The sequence below is a fragment of the Cherax quadricarinatus genome, chromosome 70, assembly GCF_038502225.1.
Source record: "Cherax quadricarinatus isolate ZL_2023a chromosome 70, ASM3850222v1, whole genome shotgun sequence".
Lineage (NCBI taxonomy): Eukaryota > Metazoa > Arthropoda > Malacostraca > Decapoda > Parastacidae > Cherax > Cherax quadricarinatus.
Window position 1 is genome coordinate 17,211,619 of NC_091361.1, and position 21,805 is coordinate 17,233,423.

At 40.4% G+C, this 21,805-nt stretch overlaps 1 protein-coding gene across 4 annotated transcripts in view; it reads right to left on the bottom strand.

The window, feature by feature from the left end:
• The window catches only part of LOC128684524 (ankyrin repeat domain-containing protein 16-like), a 239,184-nt gene that overhangs the window by 143,949 nt on the left and 73,430 nt on the right, over positions 1-21,805 (bottom strand). For 3 of the 4 annotated variants that reach the window (XR_011393974.1, XM_070099919.1, XM_070099918.1), the window contains exons 5-6: positions 11,524-11,805; positions 1,678-1,785 (exon numbers count right to left, since the gene is read on the bottom strand). Coding sequence is in view for 3 of the 4 variants with exons in the window: in XM_070099919.1 (XP_069956020.1) it covers positions 1,678-1,785; positions 11,524-11,805 (390 nt within the window). In the remaining variant the exon portion in view is untranslated. The remainder of the gene's footprint in view (positions 1-1,677; positions 1,786-11,523; positions 11,806-21,805) is intronic. The other variant, XM_070099920.1, reaches the window with a different exon arrangement.

Consider the following 21,805-nt stretch of genomic DNA (forward strand, 5'->3'; position numbering starts at 1 on the left):
CTCAAATGTTGGCTCGTAACTCAGAGCAAAAAATCGACCCAGGGACGGCTCGTATCTCAAAAAACTTGTAAGTTGGGACACTCGTAAGTCAAGGTTCCACTGTACAGAAAATGTAAAAACACAAACTGAACGAGTGGTGAGCGATCACTCGGTCAGACAAAATAAACATGTATTAATACGTGTCCAATTTTTGTTCATTCACCTATGTAAGTTTGTGAAACTTTTACCTCACAATATTTTTTTTATTATAATAATTACCTCACAATACAAATACTCCTACATTGTGTACAAGTTAGTACAGACAAATAAATAAACAGCAACACACCCTTTTTAGAGTGAATGATATTATTATTATAACCATAATAAAAAAAGTGCTAAACCCATAAGGGTCATGAATAGCTATAGACAGAGTGAAGGCATACGAAAGGAATATTTTTCTACAGTTATCCCCCAGTAACTGGTTTGGGCTAGAGAAAACGTAATTCTTCCGACACTCCTACAAAGCCGCTTGGTAAACACGTCTCACATTTACGTCAATTTTTATACTGTGGGTGTAAGTATCATGTTTATGTGTTATGTAATGTGCTTCTTATATAATTTAAAAAAAAATCATAGATGGATTAATGGAAATGTCTATATTAACGTAACATATGGCATTTCATGTGCCCAAGAGTAGAGAGACTCTTAGTGATTTTAATGTGTACCTGCACACCAGCACAGTGTGTAAGTATATTTAAATACAGGTACACATAAGCATAATTATCAGAGTACATATAAAATATGCAATAACCTTAAAACATTTGAAATTTTGTAAAGTTTCCAAACATAATAGAGAGATGTGCTCACGCAGAGTGTAAACAAATTGCGTGGGGAGCAGTGAGTGTATCAGACAGACAGGTGAGGGGAGCCATATAGCGAGTTTTGGTCATAATTTGAAATGTCCGTATTAGCAGAATGCTGTAAAGCAAAATGCCGTACAGTGGGGCTTTACTGTATATTACTGTTCAGTTTATTGCGGTGTGGAGAGAAAGGATGAGTGCTGTGAGCAAGTACATGATTAAGAACAGAGAATGTGATTCCTCTCTGCACAGTAATTCCCCAGATCTCATTTTCTCTCACATATGGCCAGCCATCCCTCCACTTCTCCACACAGTCTGACCAGTACCAGACCTGATTACTTTAATTATCTTTTCAAATGGATCATAAATTTGCATATCTTCACTAATTTCTAAAACAAAAAAAAAAAAAACATGCTGGATGAGAGTAGGTCTTCCTTCCCTGCCTGCCTGCCCACTTTGCTTGCCTTGTCTTGCCCTGCCCTGCCCTGCCTGCCTTTCCCTCCTTTAATCACTGAAGCTAAAATGTTGGGTAGTTTTAAAAACAGGCTGGATAAATTTATGAGTGAGAAAGGTTGAATTTCAGTAGGATCTGCCTAGCATGGGCCAGTAGGCCTACTGTAATGATCTTTCAATGTAATATAATGAGTGTAAGTAGTACCTGCCTAGCATGTTCAAGTAGGTCTATGGCAATGCTCTCTTAGTTGTATGTTAATCCAGTTTTATGTTTTCAGTACTTTCCCCGAAATATACACATCTTGCATCAGAACCATTTGACCCCTCTGAATGTCCCATAAAAACTAGGGAGGACTTGCTTTTAAGTTGAAATGTTGCTTCTTACCTGTTCTTCCATTTTCATCCTGTAGTTCAATATTACAACCCAGCTCTGCTAGCATTTCCACAACTGAAGTTTGCCCTTCCTTGGCAGCACAGTGCAGAGCTGACATTCCTAAAATTAATGGAGCTGACATATAGTATGTGAAAGATGAAGTGCTATGATAAATTAAACGGACTGAATGGGGCAAATAAATGAACTGTACCAACTGAATTCAAAATTAAATTGATTGTATCTATAATACTTGTAGGTAGTAGGTTGGTAGACAGCAACCACCCAGGGAGGTACTACCGTCCTGCCAAGTGAGTGTAAAACGAAAGCCTGTAATTGTTTTACATGATGGTAGGATTGCTGGTGTCCTTTTTTCTGTCTCATGAACATGCAAGATTTCAGGTACGTCTTGTTACTTCTACTTACACTTAGGTCACACTACACATACATGTACAAGCACATATATACACACCCCTCTGGGTTTTCTTCTATTTTCTTTCTAGTTCTTATTCTTGTTTATTTCCTCTTATCTCCATGGGGAAGTGGAACAGAATTCTTCCTCCGTAAGCCATGCGTGTTGTAAGAGGCAACTAGAATGCCGGGAGCAAGGGGCTAGTAACCTCTTCTCCTGTATATATTACTAAATGTAAAAGGAGAAACTTTCGTTTTTCCTTTTGGGCCACCCCGCCTCGGTGGGATACGGCCGGTGTGTTGAAAGAAGAAGATCTATAATACTCAAAATCTTTACAGTAGTTCATATACAATGCAATATGGGAAGTTGCTGAGAAACTTGGAAGTAAAAATCATTATCTCCAAAGCAATTTTTGGTGCCCAGCTTAGCAATCAGGCTGTTGCTGCTTACAGTCCTACTGCCATAACAACTTGGTTGATCTGGTAAATCTTGGAGAAATTTCTTCAAGTTCTTTTTGAAGATTTCTATAATCTGGCATCATTTTTTATACTGTGACTTCTGTTATATCATGAACCTTGGATGTTAATGCATCCACTCGCTCGTGTGCTCCAAAATATCTAGATACATTCACTTTATACTCTTATCTAATCTGACATTTAATTTTTTACTGTCTAGACCTATATTTATTCTTATCACCCTTCTTTTCCAGGCTCATTTCGAACTCCTTTACATATCCTCCCAATCTCTTTCACTAGCCACTGCAATTTCTATTCTAAATATCCAAAAAAAGCACTGTGTCATTAGCAGAGAGCAGCTGTGACAACTCATAATTTATAACAGTTTTCTTATCTTTTCGACTGTCATCTTTCCACAACACTACCATTTGCTAGTTTTTTAAATTATCTTAAAACTGTATTGTTGTATAAGAACCCTGGGAGATCTACATAGAATATGTCATACCTTATTTAACCCCTTCGGTGTCAGTCCCATAAAATAACGGCTTTGAAGCCAGTGTCTGTCCCATAAAACTGCGCCAAAATTCTAGTGGCATTAAATCTTCTGGGAGAAAGCTGGTAGCTCTTCATATGAGAGAATGGGTCTGTGTAGTCAGTGTGTGCAGAATAAAAAAAATCCTGCAGCAAGCAGTGCATGAGAAAAAACTGCAACCGTGTTTTTGGATTAAAACAGTGACTTTGGTGTGGTATTTATAGTTGTATAATGGTCCCCCGCTTTTCGTAGTTCCCGGCAATCGTAAAATTCGCCAATCATAGGGGTATTTTCGTATAAACACGGACTCGCTTTTCATAGGTTGACTCGCGAGTCGTAGTTCGTCCGGGACGCGTACGCATGGCATGGGCCAGGGCGGCAGCCAGTCTGGCATTGTTTACCAGTGAGCGAAGGTCCCCTCGCATGCTCCAGCGAAATATTTCATAATATTCCATTTATTTTAGTGCTTGCAAGTACTAAATAAGCTACCATGGCTCCAAAGAAAGCTCCTAGTGCCAAGCCTGTGGTAAAGAAGGTGACTTTGAACTCTGCCTGGAGAAAATTGTGGCCAGATTGTGTCGACAAGAGGGATTTTGAAGGATTTGGGACTGACCCTAATGAGCCTATGTCTGTTGTAAAATCAATTGTGGCACTGGGGAGTTCCATGGGGTTGGATGTAAGTTTGGAGGATGTGGAAGAATTGGTGGAAGACCACAATGAAGAGCTCACCACTGAGGAGCTGCAAGAGCTTCAGCAGGAAGAGCAACACATTGCAGCTCAGAATCTTGCTGCAGAGGAGGAGGAAGAGAGATGGAAGAAGGTGCCTTCTTCAGAAATTAAAGAGATTTTTACTATGTGGGGTAAGATGGAAAGCTTTATGGAGAAACATCACCCTAACAAGGTTGTTGCAAGCCAGGTTGGCAACATGTACAGTGACAAAGTCTTGGGCCATTTTAGGGAAGTGTTAAAGAGATGCCAGAAACAGAGCTCTCTCCACAGTTATTTTGTGAGACAGGACTCCAGTGACTCTCAAGGTGGTCTTAGTGGCATTAAGAAACAGAGAAGAGAAGCAACCCCAGAAAAGCAAATGGTACCTGAGGTGTTGATGGAAGGGGATTTCCCTTCCAAACTATAAACAATCCACTCTCTCTCCTCCTCCAGTCTCCCATACACTAAGAAGAATCTCCAATAAAGGTAAGTGCTATGCTGTTAATGTTTCATTCATCATTTCCCATTGTATTGTTTATGTACTACATGTATATTTCATGTTAAAAATTTTTTTGTTTTAATACTTCTGGGTGTCAGGAACGGATTAATTGTATTTATATTATTTCTTATGGGGAAAATTGATTCGTAAATCGTAAATTTCGTTTATAGTAATGGCTCCAGGAACGGATTAATTACGAACAACGAGGGACCACTGTATTTTCGTTTTCTTGGTCTCATTTGATAGAATGGAAGACTAGTTACAGAAAGAAAGATGATTTTGAATGGTTTGCTGAATAAAAGTAGCTTGAAATTGAACTCAAAGTAGCAGAAATGTTAGATTTTTGACGATGTTCATGAGTAAACAAATCACGTCATGCGTCCAATACATGCCAACTAGTGGGTCTATTATGCATTTATGAATGTGCTGATATTATTTATACAATTATGCAGTAGGCTGAATAACAGTATATCAGCTATTTTTTGTGTGAATAAAAATTCGAAGTGAAAAGTGTAATTTAAGAGGGGCCTGGAGACTTGACTAATGAACAAAGAAAATGTTATTTTAGTGCCAGGAATGTCTGCACTGTTCATTCTGGCCCCTATTTTGGCCTTTCTCGAATTTCGTGTGAAATGGGCCAAATTAGTAATCTCTGATCAGTTTTTTGTGTAGTTGAAATAGATAAATGGGCCGTTTCTTGTACTCACTCGATAGAATAAAAGGAATTCTAATGAAACAGCTATGAGTATGGTCGAGTGGAACAAAGTAATTGGCCCAAAATAGAGCTCAAATTGTGCGAAATCGCCAATGCTTAAATATAGCCGAGTCCGCTAACCTTGCAAGAGCGTAATTCCTTAAATTGTTCATCAAAATTTGAACTTTTGTTTTCATTACCTTCAGAAAAAGATTCTCTATCATTTCATATATATATATTTTTTTTTTTTTTTTTAAAATTCTTCGACACTACGTATAAGCAAGTTTGTGAGTAGGGGTCGCAACACTCCAAGGGTTAAGCACAGGAATCATCAAGCACTTTATGCTTATCATAGTGATGCTTTTACTATTGCTCAAAAGCTGATGTTTGCTTATTATGTTTCTCATCAGCTAGGATGCTGGCACACCTCCAAGACTTTTGGAAACCAAAACATTAATTGAGGAAAGTACAGGAAAGCCTGGCTTATACAACAGGATAGGTTCTTGGCTACCACTGAAAAGCAAAAATTGCCATAAAGTGAAACATTAGCCTTTTTTTCACTTTCAAATGCATGTAAAAGCCTGATAATATGTTTACACAATCATACATTAGGTGAGGAAGAGAGATAGGCCTAAGAATATACATATACAGTACATACATTACTCACTGCATCAATAATAGAGCTAAGGAAGAGGTAGCAATAATGTTAAGGGATCAGTTATGGAGAGAGAAAGGGGAATATAAATTATTTTTATTTTTTTTTTTATTATCACACCGGCCGATTCCCACCAAGGCAGGGTGGCCCGAAAAAGAAAAACTTTCACCATCATTCACTCCATCACTGTCTTGCCAGAAGGGTGCTTTACACTACAGTTTTTAAACTGCAACATTAACACCCCTCCTTCAGAGTGCAGGCACTGTACTTCCCATCTCCAGGACTCAAGTCCGGCCTGCCGGTTTCCCTGAATCCCTTCATAAATGTTACTTTGCTCACACTCCAACAGCACGTCAAGTATTAAAAACCATTTGTCTCCATTCACTCCTATCAAACACGCTCACGCATGCCTGCTGGAAGTCCAAGCCCCTCGCACACAAAACCTCCTTTACCCCCTCCCTCCAACCCTTCCTAGGCCGACCCCTACCCCGCCTTCCTTCCACTACAGACTGATACACTCTTGAAGTCATTCTGTTTCGCTCCATTCTCTCTACATGTCCGAACCACCTCAACAACCCTTCCTCAGCCCTCTGGACAACAGTTTTGGTAATCCCGCACCTCCTCCTAACTTCCAAACTACGAATTCTCTGCATTATATTCACACCACACATTGCCCTCAGACATGACATCTCCACTGCCTCCAGCCTTCTCCTCGCTGCAACATTCATCACCCACGCTTCACACCCATATAAGAGCGTTGGTAAAACTATACTCTCATACATTCCCCTCTTTGCCTCCAAGGACAAAGTTCTTTGTCTCCACAGACTCCTAAGTGCACCACTCACTCTTTTTCCCTCATCAATTCTATGATTCACCTCATCTTTCATAGACCCATCCGCTGACACGTCCACTCCCAAATATCTGAATACGTTCACCTCCTCCATACTCTCTCCCTCCAATCTGATATTCAATCTTTCATCACCTAATCTTTTTGTTATCCTCATAACCTTACTCTTTCCTGTATTCACCTTTAATTTTCTTCTTTTGCACACCCTACCAAATTCATCCACCAATCTCTGCAACTTCTCTTCAGAATCTCCCAAGAGCACAGTGTCATCAGCAAAGAGCAGCTGTGACAACTCCCACTTTGTGTGTGATTCTTTATCTTTTAACTCCACGCCTCTTGCCAAGACCCTCGCATTTACTTCTCTTACAACCCCATCTATAAATATATTAAACAACCACGGTGACATCACACATCCTTGTCTAAGGCCTACTTTTACTGGGAAAAAATTTCCCTCTTTCCTACATACTCTAACTTGAGCCTCACTATCCTCGTAAAAACTCTTCACTGCTTTCAGTAACCTACCTCCTACACCATACACTTGCAACATCTGCCACATTGCCCCCCTATCCACCCTGTCATACGCCTTTTCCAAATCCATAAATGCCACAAAGACCTCTTTAGCCTTATCTAAATACTGTTCACTTATATGTTTCACTGTAAACACCTGGTCCACACACCCCCTACCTTTCCTAAAGCCTCCTTGTTCATCTGCTATCCTATTCTCCGTCTTACTCTTAATTCTTTCAATTATAACTCTACCATACACTTTACCAGGTACACTCAACAGACTTATCCCCCTATAATTTTTGCACTCTCTTTTATCCCCTTTGCCTTTATACAAAGGAACTATGCATGCTCTCTGCCAATCCCTAGGTACCTTACCCTCTTCCATACATTTATTAAATAATTGCACCAACCACTCCAAAACTATATCCCCACCTGCTTTTAACATTTCTATCTTTATCCCATCAATCCCGGCTGCCTTACCCCCTTTCATTTTACCTACTGCCTCACGAACTTCCCCCACACTCACAACTGGCTCTTCCTCACTCCTACAAGATGTTATTCCTCCTTGCCCTATACACGAAATCACAGCTTCCCTATCTTCATCAACATTTAACAATTCCTCAAAATATTCCTTCCATCTTCCCAATACCTCTAACTCTCCATTTAATAACGCTCCTCTCCTATTTTTAACTGACAAATCCATTTGTTCTCTAGGCTTTCTTAACTTGTTAATCTCACTCCAAAACTTTTTCTTATTTTCAACAAAATTTGTTGATAACATCTCACCCACTCTCTCATTTGCTCTCTTTTTACATTGCTTCACCACTCTCTTAACTTCTCTCTTTTTCTCCATATACTCTTCCCTCCTTGCATCACTTCTACTTTGTAAAAACTTCTCATATGCTAACTTTTTCTCCCTTACTACTCTCTTTACATCATCATTCCACCAATCGCTCCTCTTCCCTCCTGCACCCACTTTCCTGTAACCACAAACTTCTGCTGAACACTCTAACACTACATTTTTAAACCTACCCCATACCTCTTCGACCCCATTGCCTATGCTCTCATTAGCCCATCTATCCTCCAATAGCTGTTTATATCTTACCCTAACTGCCTCCTCTTTTAGTTTATAAACCTTCACCTCTCTCTTCCCTGATGCTTCTATTCTCCTTGTATCCCATCTACCTTTTACTCTCAGTGTAGCTACAACTAGAAAGTGATCTGATAGGGAATATAAATATATACATTAAAGGATTATGTGGATTAAAATAAAGGTCAGATGTGAAGTGGGTCATAATGAGTGTGTATGCACGTGGAGAAGATAGGAGTGTAGAGGAGAGAGAGAGAGATTTTGGGAGATGTTAAGAGAGTGTGTAGAGAGGGTGTGGTAGATAAATTTGGGGTGCTAGGTGTAAATGATAATGGGGAGCATTTGATTGAACTTTGTAAATAAAGGGGTTTGGTTATAGGTAACACATATTTTAAGAAAAAGAGGATAAATAAGTATACAAGATATGATGTAAGGCGATATGATGGTAGTTTGTTGGACTACATATTAGTAGATATAAGATTGTTGGGCAGACTTCAGGATGGACATGTTTATAGAGGGGCCACAGATATATCAGATAACTTTTTAGTTGTAGCTACAATGAGAGTAAAAGGTAGATGAGATACAAGGAGAATAGAAACAGCAAGTAAGAGAGAGGTGAAGGTTTATAAATTAAAGGAGGAGGCAGTTAGAGTAAGATATAAACAACTGCTGGAGGACAGATGGGCTAGTGAGAATACAGGCAATGGGGTAGAAGATGTATGGGGCAGGTTTAAGAATATAGTGTTCAAGTGTTCAGCAGAAGTTTGTGGTTACAGGAAAGTTGGTACTGGAGGGAAGAAGAGTGACTGGTGGAATGATGATGTAAAGAGAGTAGTAAAAGAGAAAAAGTTAGCATATGAAAGGTTTTTACAAAGTAGAAGTGATGCAAGGAGGGAGGAGTATATGGAGAGAAAAAGAAAGGTTAAAAGAGTGGTGAAGCAATGTAAAAAGAGAGCAAATGAGAGAGTGGGTGAGATGTTATCAACAAATTTTGTTGAAAATAAGAAAAAGTTTTGGGGTGAGATTAATAAGCTGAGAAAGCCTAGGGAACGAGCAGATTTGATAGTTAAAAACAGGAGAGGAGAGTTATTAATGGAGAGTTAGAGGTATCAGGAAGATGGAGGGAATATTTTCAGGAATTGCTAAATGTTGATGAAGATAGGGAAGCTGTGATTTCGTGTACAGGGCAAGGAGGAATAACATCTTATAGGAGTGAGGAAGAACCAGTTGGGAGTGTGGGGAAAATGCATGGAGCAATAAGTAGAATGAAAGGGGGTAAAGAGTCTGGGAATGATGGGATAAAGATAGAAATGTTAAGAGCAGGTGGGAATAAAGTTTTGGAGTGGTTAGCATTTTTATTTAATAAATGTATGGAAGAGGGTAAGGTACCAAGGGAATGGCAGAGAGCATGCATATTTCCTCTGTATAAAGGCAAAGGGGACAAAAGAGAGCGTATCAATGATAGGGAAATAAATCTGTTACGTATACTACTTGGTAAAGTGTATGGTAGAGTTATTATTGAAAGAATTATGAGTAAGACGGAGAGCAGGATAGCAGATGAACAAGGAGGCTTTAGGAATGGTAGCGGGTGTGTAGACCAAGTGTGAAACACATAGGTAAACAGAATTTGGATAAGGGTAAAGAGGTTTTTGTGGCATTTATGGATTTGGAAAAAGCATATGATAGGGTGGATAGGAAGGTAATGTGGCAGATGTTTCAAATGTATGGAACAGGAGGTAGGTTATTGAAGGCAGTGAAAAGTTTTTATGAGGATAGTGAGGCTCAGGTTAGAGTATTTAGGCGAGAGGGTGATTATTTCCCAGTAAAAGTAGGCCTTAGACAGGGATGTGTGATGTCACCATGGTTGTTCAATATATTTATAGATGGAATAGTAAGAGAAGTGAATGCTTGGGTGTTGGCAAGAGGTATGGGGTTAAAAGATAAAGAATCTAACACAAAGTGGGGGTTGTCACAGTTGCTTTTTAGTAATGACACTGTCCTTCTGGGAAATTCTGAAGAGAAGTTGCAGAGGTTGGTGAACGAGTTTGGAAGAGTATACATAAAAAGGAAATTAAAAGTGAATGTAGGAAAGATCAAGGTGATGAAGATACCAAAAAAAAAAAAAAAAAAAATTTAGGTAATGATAGATTGGATATATTGGAGGGAGGGAGTATGAAGGAAGTGAATGTATTCAGATATTTGGGAGTGGACTTGTCCACAGATGGGTCTATGTAAGATGAGGTGAATCAAAGAATTTTGATTTAGGAAAACAATGAAGAGCCTAATGGAAAACAAAAAAGAATATCTGATAGAATAAATATGAAAACTTGACAATACATTTTACTAAGGTATAAAACTATGAACATTAGGACCTCAACATATGACATTATATCATTCCTGAAAACTGTTTGTAGGTTGAATTTTCAAAATGCAGAACCTTTTTTCCACCAGACATCTGTGTCATAATCAAAGATGTGATTCATACAAACCATAATATTCTATATCTAATTCCACTTATTTTTAACTAAGAATATTTATCCAATATGTTGCATTCAGTGCTGTTCCTTTTTTTCTTACAAAGAGTAATGACTATTGGAAGGAGGGTGAGAAGAGAAGGGAAGGAGGGTGAGAAGAGAAGGGAAGGAGGGTGAGAAGAGAAGGGAAGGGAGGATGAGAATGGAAGGGAGGATGAGAATGGAAGGGAGGATAAGAAGGGAGGATAAGAAGGGAGGATAATTAATGCATACAGATTAATTAAACAGAAGAGAGCTACACTACAGTACTCTACAGAGTAGACTACATTTGCAAAGAGGTTGTATGCAGTAGGTAAGCTGTTAGAGATGGGGGAAGCAGGAGGGGACGGAAGAGGGTGAGAAGAGAATGGAGGGGATGGTGAGAAGGGAAGGAGGGTGAGAAGAGAAGGGAAGGAGGGTGAGAAGAGAAGGGAAGGAGGGTGAGAAGAGAAGGGAAGGAGGGTGAGAAGAGAAGGGAAGGAGGGTGAGAAGAGAAGGAAAGGGAGGATGAGAATGGAAGGGAGGATAAGAAGGGAGGATAAGAAGGGAAGGGAGGATGAGAAGGGAAGAGAGGATAAAATAGAAAGGGATGGGAGGGTATGTAGTGTGGGAAGTTAGCAATAATTATAACTATGAGAGAAAGTGTGGTTTTGAGTTCCCTTGCTTCACCCACTGATGTCCAGTACACTGGAGCAGCTACTTGGCTACCACAAACCTACCAAACAACATAATTAGTTAATCTATAGTCCTTAACTAATCTCTATCAAATGTGATCCAGATAAGGTATTTATGCATTTAGTAAAAAATTAAAGTTGGATATGGTGCTTGCAAAGATTGCAACTGCAGAGTAACATTTTAAGTAATCAATTAGCCCCAAAGTGACAATGTTGTAAATGCAAAATTCACGTCCAAAAATTCATAAATTGGGTTCGTACTGTGCTGCACTAACCTGTATCTGACAAGAGATTGACATCCACTCCACATGTCTCAATTAAGGTTTTTACTATTTGTGCTTGACCAGCTTCAGCTGCGATGTGCAAGCCACATCGTCCAATTTTATCCTTGGCATAAATATCAGCTTGGTGCTTTGAGATGAGTAGCCGGGCAATGCTGATATGTCCCATACGAAGAGATTCTAGCAGGGGTGTGTTGCCACAAGCATCACTTTCGTCTGTCAAGTAGTTTCCTCGGGAAAGCAGTGTCTGGACTGTTGTTTCATGACCATGCATAGCTTTTAAAAAGTATGCAATTAGTATATTTCCATAGGCATAAATTTATATCAATAAATATTTTCAATGATAGAATTAAAATCTTTAATGAAAAAATTACATTGAGTTCTGAAGTGACTGAGATTACAAGATAGTTGTTACAACTTTAACACTAAACCCCTAAACTGAGTTCAACATTCTAGTATGCAGGGGGCCAAATTGTGTTTGATGGGGCTTGCACATCAATTTTTCTTGCATTCAGGTATGCCACTTGCCAATATTTTTGACCTCAGTTCAACTGTTTGGGTCTCCTACAACCTCTTCAGGTGCATGCAATGCATCATGGGTAATACTGCCTAGCTTGCCTAAGTATACAATGAAGCCAGGACCTATTGTTTCACCATTCATCCAAAAAGCACACTATACCGATTTTACCTAGAATAACCCAATACTCAAGTGTGAAGCTAGGGGAAGGGGATGGTGAGTGGTGCAGCAGCCCTGGGCAGCACAGTTCAAAGAGGCAGCAAAAACAGTGGCAAAGAATAAAAATGTGGAATTTTGTGAAAGTTGCTACACATCATACTGCAATACAAATACTCTCTAAGCTATCTGAGGAATTAGCTTCAATAAACCTAGTCACCAATGTTAGGCAAGTCATTCTCAAACCCAACACTTCTACTTATCTAACCTACTTTTAAATCTACTCGAGCAATGACTAGCTCAAGTCCCCTCACTACCGTCAACATGACTAGCTGGTCCAGTGGCTAACGCGATGGCCGAGGAGTTTTGAGACTCTGACCGCAGGTTCAAATCCCGCCCGTGGTATGGTTTGCTTCCAATCGTGTCATTACGATTTCGTGAGTCATGCTGACGGCAGTGAGGGGACTTGAGTTAGAGTTCGTCACGGCCATGCTAGCTGGAGATTCGTCTGTAAAAACTTGCATTTGTGGTCACAGTGGTGCCTATGCTAACCTTCCTATGGTGTAGAAATATACCTAGTTGGACGAATCTTATTGTGGCTAACTGGTCCAGTGGCTAACACGACGGTCTGGAGTTTTGAGACTCTCTGACCGCGGGTTCAAATCCCGCCCGTGGTATGGTTAATAAAATTTATTGTAGAAAGGTTGAAAAAATATTACAATTAGTACAATTTACAATAGCAAAATTATAAGTGTGTATTAATATTTTTAGTTGTACCTACACTCAGAGTAAAAGGTAGATGGGATACAAGGAGAACAGATGCATCAGGGAAGAGAAAGGTGAAGGTTTATAAACTAAAAGAGGAGGCAGTTAGGGTAAGATATAAACAGCTATTGGAGGATAGATGGGCTAATGAGAGCAAAGGCAATGGGGTCGAAGAGGTATGGGGTAGGTTTAAAAATGTAGTGTTAGAGTGTTCAGCAGAACATAAGAACATAAGAATGTAGGAACACTGCAGAAGGCCTACTGGCCCATACGAGGCAGGTCCTTATCAAAACGACATCTACCTAAAGCTACTCAAGAAATAACTCCCGTACCCCTTGACACCAATCAAACCCAGCCCCTCCCACTCATATATTTGTCCAGTCTCTTCTTAAAGCTACCCAAGGTCCTAGCCTCTATCACCCCACTGGGAAGACTGTTCCACGCATCTACAACTCTGTTAGAAAACCAGTACTTACCTATGTCCTTTCTAAATCTAAATTTATCCAACTTAAATCCATTATTCCTGGTTCTTACCTGGTTCGACACCCTCAGTACTTTATTAATGTCTCCCTTGTTTATGCCCGTCATCCACTTATACACTTCAATGATATCTCCCCTCATTCTACGCCTCTCCAGAGAGTGGAGATTTAAGGCTTTAAGTCTATCTTTAAGTTTGTGGTTACAAGAAAGTGGGTGCGGGAGGGAAGAGGAGCGATTGGTGGAATGATGATGTAAAGAGAGTAGTAAGGGAGAAAAAGTTAGCATATGAGAAGTTTTTACAAAGTAGAAGTGATGCAAGGAGGGAAGAGTATATGGAGAAAAAGAGAGGTTAATAGAATGGTGAAGGAATGTAAAAAGAGAGCAAATGAGAGAGTGGGTGAGATGTTATCAACAAATTTTGTTGAAAATAAGAAAAAGTTTTGGAGTGAGATTAACAACTTAAGGAAGCCTAGAGAACAAATGGATTTGTCAGTTAAAAATAGGAAAGGAGAGTTATTAAATGGAGAGTTACAGGTATTGGGAAGATGGAAGGAATATTTTGAGGAATTGTTAAATGTTGATGAAGATAGGGAAGCTGTAATTTCGTGTATAGGGCAAGGAGGAATAACATCTTGTAGGAGTGAGGAAGAGCCAGTTGTGAGTGTGGGGGAAGTTCGTGAGGCAGTAGGTAAAATGAAAGGGGGTAAAGGAGCCGGGATTGATGGGATAAAGATAGAAATGTTAAAAGCAGGTGGGGATATAGTTTTGGAGTGGTTGGTGCAATTATTTAATAAATGTATGGAAGAGGGTAAGGTACCTAGGGATTGGCAGAAAGCATGCATAGTTCCTTTGTATAAAGGCAAAGGGGACAAAAGAGAGTGCAAAAATTATAGGGGGATAAGTGTGATGAGTAGGTAGTAGGTTGGTAGACAGCAACCGCCCAGGGAGGTACTACCGTCCTGCCAAGTGAGTGTAAAACGAAAGCCTGTAATTGTTTTACATGATGGTAGGATTGCTGGTGTCCTTTTTTCTGTCTCATGAACATGCAAGATTTCAGGTACGTCTTGCTACTTCTACTTACACTTAGGTCACACTACACATACATGTACAAGCACATATATACACGCCCCTCTGGGTTTTCTTCTATTTTCTTTCTAGTTCTTATTCTTGTTTATTTCCTCTTATCTCCATGGGGAAGTGGAACAGAGTTCTTCCTCCGTAAGCCATGCGTGTTGTAAGAGGCGACTAAAATGCCGGGAGCAAGGGGCTAGTAACCTCTTCTCCTGTATATATTACTAAATGTAAAAGGAGAAACTTTCGTTTTTCCTTTTGGGCCACCCTGCCTCGGTGGGATACGGCCGGTGTGTTGAAAGAAAGAAGTGTGATGAGTATACCTGGTAAAGTGTATGGTAGAGTTATTATTGAAAGAATTAAGAGTAAGACAGAGAATGGGATAGCAGATGAACAAGGAGGCTTTAGGAAAGGAAGGGGGTGTGTGGACCAGGTGTTTATGGTGAAACATATAATTGAACAGTATTTAGATAAGGCTAAAGAGGTTTTTGTGGCATTTATGGATTTGGAAAAGGCGTATGACAGGGTGGATAGGGGCGCAATGTGGCAGATTTTGCAGGTGTATGGTGTAGGAGGTAGGTTACTGAAAGCAGTGAAGAGTTTTTACAAGGATAGTGAGGCTCAAGTTAGAGTATGTAGGAAAGAGGGAGATTATTTCCCAGTAAAAGTAGGCCTTAGACAAGGATGTGTGATGTCACCGTGGTTGTTTAATACATTTATAGATGGGGTTGTAAGAGAAGTAAATGCGAGGGTCTTGGCAAGAGGTGTGGAGTTAAAAGATAAGGAATCACACATAAAGTGGGAGTTGTCACAGTTGCTCTTTGCTGATGACACTGTGCTTTTGGGAGATTCTGAAGAGAAGTTACAGAGGTTGGTGGATGAATTTGGTAGGGTATGTAAAAGAAGAAAATTAAAAGTGAATACAGGAAAGAGTAAGGTTATGAGGATAACAAAAAGATAAGGTGATGAAAGATTGGATATTAGATTGGAGGGAGAGAGTATGGAGGAGGTGAATGTATTCAGATATTTGGGAGTGGACGTGTCAGCGGATGGGTCTATGAAAGATGAGGTGAATCATTGAACTGATGAGGGGAAAAGGGTGAGCAGTGCACTTAGGAGTCTGTGGAGACAAAGAACTTTGTCCTTGGAAGCAAAGAGGGGAATGTATGAGAGCATAGTTTTACCAACACTCTTATATGGTTGTGAAGCATGGGTGATGAGTGTTGCAGTGAGGAGAAGGCTGGAGGCAGTGGAGATGTCATGTCTGAGGGCAATGCGTGGTGTGAATATAATGCAGAGAATTCGTAGTTTGGAAGTTAGGAGGAGGTGCGGGATTGCCAAAACTGTTGTCCAGTGGGCTGAGGTGGTTCGGATATGTAGAGAGAATGGAGCGAAACAGAATGACTTCAAGAGTGTATCAGTCTGTAGTGGAAGGAAGGCGGGGTAGGGGTCAGCCTAGGAAAACTTGGGGGGAGGGGGTAAAGGAGGTTTTGTGTGCGAGGTGCTTGGACTTCCAGCGGGCGTGCGTGAGTGTGTTTGATAGGAGTGAATGGAGACAAATGGTTTTTAATACTTGACGTTGATGTGCTGTTGGAGTGTGAGCAAAGTAACATTTATGAAGGGATTCAGGGAAACCGGCAGGCTGGACTTGAGTCCTGGAGATGGGAAGTACAGTGCCTGCACTCTGAAGGAGGGGTGTTAATGTTGCAGTTTAAAAACTGTAGTGTAAAGCACCCTTCTGGCAAGACAGTGATGGAGTTAATGATGGTGAAAGTTTTTCTTTTTCGGGCCACCCTGCCTTGGTGGGAATCGGCCAGTGTGCTAATAAAATAAAATAAATAAAAATAGCAAACAATGTTTCAAAAGAGATCGCCCTCTGAGGCAGCTCAGATGAAAATTCACACACACACGAACTATTAAACCTTTGCACCAAATTCACATTAAGTCAACAAACAGTAGAGTCTACAAGACTAGAAAATACGCTGGACCTCACCTTCACTAACAATGATGATCTGATACGTAATATAACCGTATCAAAGACAATACACTCAGATCACAATATAATAGAGGTACAGACATGTATGCACTGGGCTCTGAACCAGCAGAATGTGAGCAGTCATTAAGGTCTCTTCACGAAATTCAATTTCAATAACAACATACAATGGGATCAAGTAAACCATGTCCTAAATGAAACAAGCTGGGAAGATATCCTAAACAACATGGATCTGAACATTTGCCTTGAAAAAATGAATTCTGTGGTTCTTGAGATCTGCTCAAGACACATTCCATTAAGAAAAAGAAAGAGAAGACGTAAACTAGAAAGAGAGAGACGTTCCCTATACAGACGAAAGTGAAGAGTCACAGAGCTGCTGAGTGGAGGCAATATATCTGAAATACGAAGGGAGGCACTAGTCAATGAAATTGCAAATATCGAACTTAAGCTGAAGGAATCTTATAGGAGACAAGAATCACAGGAAGACCTAAAAGCCATAAAGGAAATTGAAAAAAAAAAAAATACTTCTTCTCTTATGCCAAATCTAAGGGAAAAACAACATCCAGTATTGAGCCCCTGCTTAGGCGGGATGGGACATACACAGATGATAGCCAAGAAATGAGAGAGATACTAAAGTCCCAATATAACTCAGTGTTCAGCGAGCCACTGCCTGGACTAGGGGTCAACAATCCAAATACAGTGGGCCCCCGCATAACGATTACCTCTGAATGCCACCAATTATGTAAGTGTATTTATGTAAGTGCGTTTGTACGTGTATGTTTGGGGGTCTGAAAGGAATAATCTACTTCACAATATTCCTTATGGGAATAAATTCGGACAGTACTGGCACCTGAACATACTTATGGAGTGAAAAAATATCGTTAACCGGGGGTCCACTGTAAATTCTTTATGAGCAAAACCCAAAATCTGGTCATTCCAAAAATCTCGGATATTATTCTAACTCTACAAGACTTTGAAAAGGCAATTAATGACATGCCCCTGAACTCTGCCCCAGGCCCAGACTCGTGGAACTCCGTGTTCATCAAGAACTGCAAGAAGCCCCTATCGCGTGCCTTCAGCATTTTATGGAGAGGGAGCATGGACACAGGGGTCATCCCACACACACTAAGAACAACAGACATAGCCCCAGGTCACAATAAAGCAACTGCAAAGAACTACAGACTGAAAGCACAAACATCCCATATCATAAAAATCTTTGAAAGCAAAATAGCCAACCACATAGATACCCATCAATTACACAACCCAGAGCAACACGGGTTTAGAGGAGGGCCCTCCTGCCTGTCCCAGCTACTGGACCACTATGACAAGGTCCTGGATGCTCTAGAGGATAAACAAAATACAGATGTAGTATACACAGACTTTGCAAAAGCCTTCGACAAGTGTGACCATGGTGTAATAGCACACAAAATGCATGATAAAGGAATAATGGGAAAAGTTGGTAGATGGATCTACAACTTCCTGACAAATAGAACACAAAGAGTAATAGTAAACAGAGTAAAGTCCCAGGCAGCCATGGTAAAAAGCTCTGTCCCACAAGGCACAGTACTCACTCCCATTCTATTCCTCATCCTCATTTCTGACACAGACAGAGATGTAAGCCATAGCTCCGTGTCTTCCTTTGCGGATGAAACCTGGATTACCATGGCAGTGACCTTCATCGAAGACACTGCGAGACTCCAAGCGGACATCAACCAAATCTTCAAATAGGCCACTCAAAACAATATGAAGTTCAACGAGGAGGAATTTTAACCACACAGATATGGGAAACTTGAAGAAATTAAAAGTGTGTCAGGGTATACAAAAAATTCTAACCATACAATACGGCGGAAAAGTAATGTGAAGGACCTGGGAGTGATGTCAGGATCTCGCCTTCAAAGACCACAACAATGTATCTACCTCATCCGCTAGGAAAATGACAGGATGGATAATGAGAACCTTCAAAACTTGGGACACCAAGCCCATGATGATTCTCTTCAAATAGCTTATGCTCTCTAGGCTGGAATACTGCTGTACACTAATGGCTCCCTTCAAGGCTGGCAACACTGCAGACCTGAAGAGTGTACAAAGAACTTTCACGGCACATATAAGTATGATAAGGCACCTAAATTACTGGGAACAGTTGAAAGTCCTTGATCTGTATTCCCTCAAATGCAGGCAAGAGAGATACGTGATAATATACACTTGGAAGGTCCTGGAGGGATTGGTACCAAACCTGCACACGAATATCACTCCCTATGAAAGCAAAAGTCTGGGCAGGAGATGCAACATTCCCCTGATGAAAAGCAGGGGCGCCACATGTACACTGAGAGACAACACAATAAGTGTCCGGGGCCCAAGACTGTTCAATTGTCTCCCAGCATACATAAGGGGGATTACCAATAGACCCCTGGCTGTCTTCAAGAAGGCACTGGACAGGCACCTAAAGTCAGTACCTGACCAACCGGGCTGTGGTTCGTACATCAGCTTGCCTGCAGCCAGCAGTAACAGCCTGGTTAATCAGACCCTGATCCACCATGAGGCCTGATCTTAGACCAAGCCGTGGGGGCATTGACCCCCGAAACCCTCTCCAGGTAAACTGCTGATTTTTTGTAAATCAGCCAGATCTTCAGAATCTAAAGCAGTTTTGTGAACTCCAAGATAAAAGTACTAATCAATCACAGCAGTATTCTAAAGATATGAATGAACTGGAACTGTATAATGAGAAAGGTATCATTGTATTCCTCAAAAGAGCATAACAGGATGAGAAGAATTTAACTTTTCTCCGAAGGGGGCAGCTCCAGTACATTTCATCAATGAGACTAAAGTCCTACAAGTTCTTGGCTGTAGCTCTTTAAGATTATGCTAACATTGCTGATTTCACTAGCATCATGGGAACATTTGTTCAGTAAAATGTAGGGGTGTTTGATATGTTACAGTTTTTTAACTGTAGTGTAGGCATGCCTCTGGCAAGATAGTGATGGGGAGAATGATGAAAGTGTTTCTTCTTTTTCAAGTTACCCTGCCTAGGTGAGAAGCAGCCGATGTGTTAATGAAAAAATAAATAAAAATTATATTCACAGTCTACAATGGAACATGAAAGAAATCTTGGAATAAATTCAACTAAAAATATTGAAACTGATACTATAGATCTCGGTGACAAAATCAAAGATTTTGCAACCCTAAACTCAATAAAGTGTCGGTACTGAGTTTTAGTGAAACTAATTAGTATCAAAATTAACCCTTTCACTGTCGAGATCCCTGCTCACAAACTTACTCTCAGTGTCGAAGAATTTAAAAAAAAAAAAAACTCATGAAATGATAGAGAATCTTTTCCCGATGGCAATGACACCAAAAGTACGAAATCTGATGGAAAACTTGAGGAATTACAATCTCGCGAAGTTAGAGGTTTCAGCAATATACAGTAAGGCCCCACTTTTACAGGAGGTTAGGTTCCAGGCTACCGTCATAAAGTGGAAATCGCCGTAAGTGGAACACCCTTTCTTTTTCACTTATAAATACATAGAAATACTAGATAACACGTTTACACTAACATATATTAAGTTAGCAATAGAATTATTTTTTATTTTTTTATTAACACATCGGATGATTCCCACCAAGGCAGGGTGGCCTGAAAAAGAAAAACTTTCATCATCATTCACTCCATCACTGTCTTGTCAGAGAGGTGCTTTACACTACAGTTATAAAACTGCAACATTAACACCCCTCCTTCAGAGTGCAGACACTATACTTCCCATCTCCAGGACTCAAGTCCGGCCTGCCAGTTTCCTTGAATCCTTTCATAAATGTTACTTTGCCCACACTCCAACAGCACGTCAAGTATTAACCCTTTCAGGGTTGGTGCTGTACCAGTATGCCTTGCACGCCAGGGTTAGTGCCGTACTAATACAGTGGACCCCCGGTTAACGATTTTAATCCGTGCAAGAGGGGTAATTGTTATGCGAAATAATCGTTATGTGAATGAATTTTCCCCATAAGAAATAATGGAAATAAAATTAATCCGTGCAAGACACCCAAAAGTATGAAAAAAATTTTTTTTTACCACATGAAATGTTAATTTTAATACACACAAACTGAAAAAGGCATGCACACTTACATGACACTTACTTTTATTGAAGATCTGGTGATGATTGATGGGATGGGAGGAGGGGAGAGCATTATCTTCTTACTGTTTAGAAGGGGAATCCCCTTCCATTAGGACTTGAGGTAGCAAGTCCTTTTCTGGGGTTACTTCCCTTCTTCTTTTAATGCCACTAGGGCCAGCTTCAGAGTCACTGGACTTCTTTCGCACAAGATATCTGTCCATAGTGGCCTGTACCTCTCGTTCCTTTATGACTTCCCTAAAGTGTTTCACAACATTGTCAGTGTACAGGTTGCCAACACGGCTTGCAATAGCTGTGTGAGGGTGATTTTCATCCATGAAGGTTTGCACTTCAAGCCACTTTGCACAGATTTCCTTTATCTTTGTAGTAGGCAACTTCTTCAATTTCTCTCTCCCCTCCTCTGAACCAGTTTCCCCAGGTCTGGCCTCTTGCTCTTGAAGTTGATCTATCAGCTCATCAGTGGTTAGTTCTTCATTGTCCTCCTCCACCAACTCTTCCACATCCTCCCCACTAACCTCCAACCCCAAGGACTTTCCCAATGCCACAATGGATTCCTCAACTGGCATAATCATCTCAGGGTTAGCCTCAAACCCTTCAAAATCCCTTTTGTCTACACATTCTGGCCACAGTTTCTTCCAAGCAGAGTTCAAGGTCCTCTTAGTCACTTCCTCCCAAGCCTTACCTATAAGGTTTACACAATTGAGGATATTAAAGTGATCTCTCCAAAACTCTCTTAGAGTCAGTTGAGTTTCTGAGGTCATTACAAAGCACCTTTCAAACAGAGCTTTTGTGTACAGTTTCTTGAAGTTGGAAATAACCTGCTGGTCCATGGGCTGCAGGAGAGGAGTGGTATTAGGAGGCAAAAACTTCACCTTAATGAAGCTCATGTCCCCATAAAGTCGCTCTGCCACGTCTGTAGGATGACCAGGGGCATTGTCTAACACCAGGAGGCACTTAAGTTCTAATTTCTTTTCAGTTAGGTAATCTTTCACATTGGGGGCAAATGCATGGTGTAACCAGTTATAGAAAAATTCCCTAGTGACCCATGCCTTACTGTTTGCCCTCCACAGCACACACAAATTATCCTTGAGGACATTCTTTTGCCTGAACGCTCTGGGAGTTTCAGAGTGATACACTAATAAAGGCTTCACTTTGCAATCACCAGTAGCATTG